Source organism: Malus sylvestris, chromosome 14 (assembly GCF_916048215.2).
Source record: "Malus sylvestris chromosome 14, drMalSylv7.2, whole genome shotgun sequence".
In the NCBI taxonomy this organism is placed as follows: Eukaryota; Viridiplantae; Streptophyta; class Magnoliopsida; order Rosales; family Rosaceae; genus Malus; species Malus sylvestris.
In genome coordinates this window covers 15,023,782-15,031,452 of record NC_062273.1, presented here as the reverse complement: position 1 = coordinate 15,031,452, position 7,671 = coordinate 15,023,782, and the positions used below count along the sequence as shown (strand labels likewise).

The following is a 7,671-nucleotide window of genomic DNA, read 5'->3' as shown; positions in this document are numbered from 1 at the left end:
ATGTATAGTATAGGGTGGGTGGGCGCGCGTGTGTGTGTGGGGGGGGGGGGGACTCGAATAATACAATATATATATTCACCGAACTCATTACCTTGAGAAATACAAAAGTTGCATTTTGTGAAAAAGTTCAAAAGTTTTGAATTAAAACCAATGAGAATTCAATGGCTTATGGGAGGGATCAAAGATCAACCTACATCACCAATATACCTTGTTTGTACCATATTTAGGGCCTCCGTATTTAGACCTCGTATAAATACTCGGAGGACTCAAATGTAATTATGTAATAAATGAAGAGGCAAATACGTAATAAGTGAGGAGCCCTTATTCTATAAAATGACTCATCACTCTCCTCATTAGAGAGATCAAGGTTTAAGCCATAGGAAGAGAGAAAACATCTCAAAGAGGGCAAACACAGAAATAGGCTAGAGAGCACACTGCCTCTAGTCTTCTCGTATATTCACCATTCAGAGTGAAACAATATCAACATCAGTGTGGACGTAGCCCAAACATTGGGGTGAACCACGATACATCTTGTGTTCTTTACGTTCTTGCAGATTCACGGTCGGATTTACGTTGTTCCAAGACCTTCCGGTTTTGTGCATCAACATATCTATTATATTATAATGACGACATTAGTATCTATTATATTATAATACACAAATTGAACGAATATATTTTTAGTACTATTCTAAAAATCCCCGCCTAGGCCCCGCCTAAGAGCTAGGCGGCTAATTACTGTTCCGATTAATGTCTAGGCGTTTGAAAATTAAGAAAGGACACCTAAACCTGCTGAGGCTCCCGCCTAACTCGTCCAGAACCTCATAAGCACCCGTCCAAGTTGCAACTCACTTAAATAGAAAATAGATAACTTTCATTTTGAATTTTATTTTATTTTTCAATAAATTGTAAGAGACTTATTGAATACTTAAATGAACACACATTATAGGCTTGTTCCCCATGTTTTCATTATGTTCCAATACTTCATAATATATAGGGTAAAAGACTGTTTACTACCCTCATGTTTCGTGGTTTTCAACATTTAGTACATCAAGTATTTTTCGTCTCAGATTCATACCTAATGTGTAAATTTTGGGACAATCTCATACATCCGTTAGTCAAACTGTTAAATCTGCCGTTAATTGTGACGTGGCGCCCATGTGGACAATGACTGGGCGCCACGTGTCATCCACATTTTTTTTTTCTTCTCACTTTTCATTCTGTTTTGTAGTTTATGATGAACTTATATATATTTGAAGTATAAATAGACACTTATTTACATAAAATATAATAGATTTACTTATATCCTCCTAGGCATCTAAGCGCTAGGCCCCAGCTCACCGCTCGACTAGCGCCTAACGTCTTTTAAAACTATTGACGAAGATGGAGATAATCGGTAACTGATAGAGAATCCGTTACCCGATGAATATGATTATGGATAATCTCCGATAGCTAATTTACAATTTTGAATATAATTATTTTTTATAATTTTAATGATAAATATAATATTTCCATCTCTAAACTGAAACGTTAGCATTCCTAGCTATGAAAGAAAAAGAAAAGAAAAGCGCGGTCACTGGTTATTGTTACCCAAAATAAATGGAGAACAAAGAAAAGAAAAACAGGATAAGTAACCAACCAAGGCCCCTTCCCGCCAAACATTCCAAAAACCCTAATTTCCTTAAACCCTACCCTCCAACATAACGCACAGCCACTCACACTCAAACCTCAAAAACCCACACCTCCGCATAAACCCTAGCCACCTCTCGCCCACCGCCACCATGTCCATGGACCCAAACGCCGTGAAAACGGAGCTGGTCCTGATTCTCGACTATGGCTCCCAATACACCCACCTCATCACCCGCCGGATTCGATCCCTCTCCGTTTTCTCCCTCTGCATCTCCGGCACAAGCCCTCTCAAATCCATCACCGACCTCAACCCCCGCGTCGTAATCCTCTCTGGCGGGCCCCACTCCGTCCACACCCCGGACTCCCCCAGCTTCCCGGCCGGATTCACCGAGTGGGCCCAGGCCAACGGCGTGTTCGTGCTCGGCGTCTGCTACGGGCTTCAGTTGATTGTGCAGAGGCTCGGTGGAGTGGTTAAGGTTGGGGAGAAGCAGGAGTATGGAAGGATGGAGGTTGAGGTGGAGAGAAACACCGGGATTTTCGGGTCCAAGAAGGTTGGGGATAAGCAGGTGGTTTGGATGAGCCACGGTGATGAGGTGGCGAAACTGCCGGAAGGGTTTGAGGTCGTGGCGCGGAGCCAGCAGGGATCGGTGGCTGCAATTGAGAGTCCGGCTAGGAGGTTCTATGGGTTGCAGTACCACCCGGAGGTAATTGGGTTTGGTTTGAATTTTTGGTTTAGTTGGTTTTTGGATAGTTTGCTTTGGGAAATTTGGTTTTTGATGCTGGCATGGTTATGTTATTATTTGATTGAATCATTCTGGTGTTAGTCATCATTTGGTATTAAGAAATTAAACTTCTTCTGTTGTTGGTACATTAAATTTAGTGTTCTTAGATTATGTAAATTATGAAAATTTATGTCGATCAGTGTATGTTTTTCCGAGGATTATCAGTTTTAGGAAGTTTGGTGTTTGCTGTTGGCATGGTTATTTATTATTTGATTGCATCCTTTTGGTTGTAGTCATCCTTTGGTATGAAGTGACGAAAACAACTTTTTCAGTGGGAAGGTGTGGAGGAAGGAAAGAAAAGCCACCTGGTAAAATGGGAGATAGTTATTAAAAGTAAAGAGGAAGGAGGTTTAGGCGTGGGGAATTTGAGGAATCGGAATGAAGCATTATTGGCTAAGTGGTTGTGGAGATTCCCAAAGGAACCACATACTCTCTAGCACAAGGTGATAAGAAGCAAGTATGGGCTGCAGAATAACGGATGGAACGCAAATCCTCCGCTGAGGGGTTCATGTCGTAGCCCCTGGAAAGATATTTCGTGTGGTTCTCATTTGTTTCTTCAATGTTGCAAGTTTGAGGTGGGCAAAGGGGAGGGGGTGAGATTTTGGGAGGATGGGTGGTTGGAAGGGGGACCATTGCTTGAGCAATTTCCTAGATTATTCTTGCTATCGAGATTGCACAATCAGAATATCTCAAGTTTTGCGGATCATTCTATCAATTCTTTGAGTTGGAATTTTGATTTCAGGAGAAATTTGAATGAGGCGGAGATAGAAGAGGCGGCTAGATTATTACAGAAAGTGGAAAATGTTCGCTTGTCTCAATCAAGAACGGATAACAGAAGGTGGAAACTGGACGTATCAGGATTGTTCATGTGCAAATCCTATCGCTCTTTCTTAAGTAACAATGGGATTGTGCAACATTTTCCACCCTCTTCACAGATTTGGAAATCAAAAGTTCCTTCGAAGGTCAAAGTTTTTGTCTGGCTTGTGGCTAATGGGGAGCTCAACACTTGTGACCAAATTCATAGGAGAAGCCCTTTTATTTGCTTCTCCCCCCCCCCCCATTGGTGCAGTTTGTGCAAAGCTAAGGAGGAGAGTGTAAACCACATTTTTCTCCATTGTTCTTACTCGATTCAACTGTGGTGGAAATTGTTTCAGGAGGTTAGAGTTAGTTGGGTCATTCCAAAGGGTTGTTTCGAGCTTCTAAGCACCAATTTTGAGGCCCTAGGAATTGGGAGGAAAGCTAAAGCTTTGTGGGGTTGTCTGGTCTCGGCAGTTTTTTGGAACATTTGGTTGAAGCATAACAAAAGAAATTTTGAGGATTATACTGGTGTGGGGGTAGAAGTACTTTGGGGAAGAGTAAGATTCTGGGCAGCCCTCTGGGCTTCAGTTTCAAATGATTTTAAAAATTACTCTCTTTCTCAGTTACTTTGGGATATGTTAGCAGCAGTAAAGTGATTTAGGTTTAGGTTTTGTTGATGTAGCCAGATCCTCTTGAGAGATTTTCTTGTTTTTGTTCTTGGTGGATTTCTTATCCACTTCTGTGTATTTCTCTGTTCTTTTATAAAATGTTCGTTTCTTCTCAAACAAGTTTTGGTACATTAAGTTAAGCGTTCTTAAATTATTTAAATTCTGTGGAGCAGTTGGGTTTCTTCAGAGTGTTATTGGTTTGAAGTATGTTATTGAATTGGGTGTTGATGTTTAATGATAGTCGAACGGCTATGTTTATCTTGGTGTAGCATAAAAATAACTCTCATCATTAACTGTTAATGCTATATTTTTTCACGTGTTCTGACTCTGCTGTAATGTTTCATTGTGTTTTTTTTATAATAATAATTGTGTGCAGTTCATTGAAATTTCTAGAAAACATTTGTATGTCTCGGTTTTTGTTTGGAACTTAGTCGTCTTGTGGTAAAAAAAAAAGTGATGTAACATGTTAATGAATTGCTCTAGGATGCCTATTGTCCTTCTTGTTTGTACTAGCATTTGAAATGTTGAGTATTATTGGTTGAAATTTCAAAATGTTATTGGTATTTAAAATTGCTTCAGTAAATGAGATTTGAAAATCCTGTGTAGGTGACTCATTCGCCAGAAGGGATGGAGACGCTTCGATACTTTTTACTTGATATTTGTAAAGTCAGTGCAGGATGGAGTATGGAAAATGTATTGGATGAAGAAATAAAAGTGATTAAAAGCACAGTGGGGGCTGAAGATCATGTCATATGTGCGTTATCAGGAGGTGTCGATTCCACAGTTGCCGCAACTCTTGTTCATAAGGCAATTGGCGATAGGCTTCATTGTATCTTCGTTGACAATGGTTTATTGAGGTGAGAGCAGAAGCAGTTTAACCACATGGATAGGTTAACACTTTGCATTTACTGTAGACTATAAATTGTCTATTCTGTGTTTCCCTTATTAAACTTTGTTCTTTGTGTAGATTTAAGGAGAGAGAACGTGTGATGGAAACCTTTGAAAAAGATCTTCATTTGCCTGTTACTTGTGTGGATGCCACAGAACAATTTCTTAGTAAGCTTAAAGGTGTTGTTGATCCTGAGACAAAAAGGAAAATAATTGGAAGGGAGTTCATTTGCATTTTTGATGCTTTTGCACATGATTTGGAGCAAAAATTAGGGAGGAAACCTACTTACTTGGTCCAAGGGACCCTGTATCCAGATGTGATTGAATCTTGCCCACCACCTGGAAGTGGAAGGACCCACTCTCACACCATCAAGAGCCATCACAACGTTGGAGGGCTTCCCAAAGACATGAAACTGAAGCTCATTGAGCCTCTTAAACTTCTATTCAAGGATGAGGTAGCTTCCACCCTCCTCCTATTTAGAATATGCCATGCATTAATCTTCCTTTGGTGCACGATTATTGATTTTGTCGTCTTTCTTTCCCTGACATATAAAGGTTCGTGAATTAGGGAGGATCTTAGATGTTCCTCAGGGATTTCTCAAGCGCCATCCATTTCCTGGCCCTGGCCTTGCAGTACGAGTCTTGGGTGATGTAACTCAAGGCAATGCATTGGATATCCTCCGCCTGGTATATTTGCTTGTCATGGAGTTAGATGCTTGACTACTTTGGTTTTCTAATATTTGTTGGTCACATTTTTCTTTGTTTACTTCTTTTCAGGTTGATGAGATATTCATACGATCAATCAAAGATGCTGGGTTGTACGATACAATCTGGCAAGCATTTGCGGTCTTTTTGCCTGTAAGATCTGTTGGGGTTCAGGGCGATCAAAGAACACATTCTCACGTTGTTGCCCTCAGAGCTGTAACAAGTCAAGATGGGATGACAGCTGACTGGTATGCCCTCAATTGTGCCACGTATCGTGTTATTTATCATTTCCTACCTTTACGTTTGTTGTGTATGTTCTCTAAGTCATTAGGCGTGCTAACAGCACTTGTCGATGGTCATAAGTTCCCTGATGATATGAACACGAATTTGAAAATTTCAGGTACTATTTTGAACATAAGTTCCTTGATGATGTGTCCCGAAAGATTTGCAATAGTGTTCGGGGTGTAAACAGAGTAGTTCAAGACATTACGTCAAAGCCCCCATCAACAATTGAGTGGGAATGATGCCTCGTCCGTTCGATGCTTCATGACTGCTCTTGTGGCAAAGTTAACTAGTCTTCACAAAGCTATGATTTTTTGGATAGGGTTTTGAATGGTAATTCCATGAAACATTATGCGAACATCATGATTGTAAGTTGTATTCTATGTTTGTTTTTAGGGATGGCCTTAGGAATCTTGTTCAATGGGTCTAGTAATTTTCTGTCGGGAAATTAACAGAAGGGATTATGTGAAACAATTTATAACCTTAAAAGGATGATAGTTAATTTTTGGAACTTGAAGGGGTTTTTGTTAAAATATGAAAAACCTCAAGAGGTGATTAGCGTAAATAACTCTAGCCAAAGACATATTTTCAGGCAAACTTGTTACAATAAGACCTATAAAAACACATGGGTTTGGGGAAAGGATCTCTCGAATATTGGGTAGCTGTTGTTGAACCCGGTAGTTACTTTATGAAATGAGCGGAGTAGCAGAAAATATAGCTAGAAGGGCTATTTCAATAGCAGCATCTAAAATGCCTATACGAACTCAATTCATTCTTTCTGAACAAGAATGTAGAAGCAAATGACAAATTCATGTCCATTTTTAGAAGAAATTATGGGGTGGAAAGTTTGGGAGAAATTTTGGGGTGGGGAGAGGGCATCTCATTCTCACCCATCTGCTCAAAGACATGAAAACATCTCACTATGGTCTATTCCTCATAGTTTTAATATTGGAGAAATTAGGTTCTCATCCTTCCTTTTGCTACTCCTTTGATCAAAACCTTATTCCTTTTCATTTTTTGACCAAGGTCCTTGGTATTAATAACATCATTAATTATTTCAATAATAAAATATTTTTTATTTCTAAATATATTCACTTAATGTTAAAAATGTTACAATTAGTATATTTAATATTTATGGCTAAATTTTTTATCATATATTTTTATATTTAGTTTGTACCATTTTTTAATTTATCTTTTTTTAATTTGTACCAATTTTCTTTTCAGTTTTAATTTGTACTCATATATTAATTTTTTTTGTGCCCATATTTTATAAAGTTTTATTTGTATTTGTACCCATATTTTTTTATTTATTTAATTTGTACCCATTTTTTATTTTGCTAAATGTACCCATGCTAATTATATGTACCATTCATGTAATTTTTTTCAAATTTTTAATCTTAAAATGTACTCATTATTAAATATACCAATTTGTTATATGTAAAATGTGCCTTTTTCTATATAAAATATATTCAATTTTTTTCTAATCCATTTTTAAACTTATATGGGTACATTCTTTTTTATTTGATTTGAGAATGTATCCATGTTAAGTTTAATCGAAGAAATTTACTCATTTTATTTAGCCTAATGTCTTTTTTTTTTTCTTTTTTTTTTGTGATTTTGAAGAATGTACCCATGTTTTGATACACTAATTTGTTGGTTAATTTTTTTATGAATGTACCCATGTTTATACACACACACACAATAATATATTTATATTTTAATATTTTTAATCCCACAAATTATGGTTTTTTTATTTAAAATCTCATTAATACAAACAACTATAAATTTCAATTTTTAATTTTTAAAAAATATAGTAACGTACATAGAAATAAATTATCACATTAATTTCAGGGACTTGGATCAAAAATTGAAAACCAACAAGGTTTTAGTCAAATAATATTCATAGTTAGGGACCGCATCCA

At 37.6% G+C, this 7,671-nt stretch overlaps 1 protein-coding gene across 1 annotated transcript; it reads left to right on the top strand.

The window, feature by feature from the left end:
- Nucleotides 1-1,640: 1,640 nt before the first annotated feature.
- Nucleotides 1,641-6,260, top strand: LOC126600634 (uncharacterized). Its single transcript, XM_050267235.1, has 6 exons — nucleotides 1,641-2,330; nucleotides 4,481-4,731; nucleotides 4,842-5,217; nucleotides 5,318-5,449; nucleotides 5,540-5,715; nucleotides 5,868-6,260. The coding sequence occupies exons 1-6, from the start codon at nucleotides 1,779-1,781 to the stop codon at nucleotides 5,989-5,991; spliced, it is 1,611 nt and encodes a 536-aa protein (XP_050123192.1). The 5' UTR covers nucleotides 1,641-1,778; the 3' UTR covers nucleotides 5,992-6,260.
- The last annotated feature ends 1,411 nt before the right edge of the window (nucleotides 6,261-7,671 follow it).

Bases quoted from the DNA above. Each gene is read 5' to 3' on its own strand.
- LOC126600634 (XM_050267235.1), top strand. From the start codon at position 1,779: ATGTCCATGGACCCAAACGCCGTGAAAACGGAGCTGGTCCTGATTCTC. The intron at 2,331-4,480 runs GTAATTGGGTTT...AATCCTGTGTAG, and splicing joins GGTTGCAGTACCACCCGGAG to GTGACTCATTCGCCAGAAGG. The intron at 5,716-5,867 runs GTATGCCCTCAA...TGAAAATTTCAG, and splicing joins GATGGGATGACAGCTGACTG to GTACTATTTTGAACATAAGT.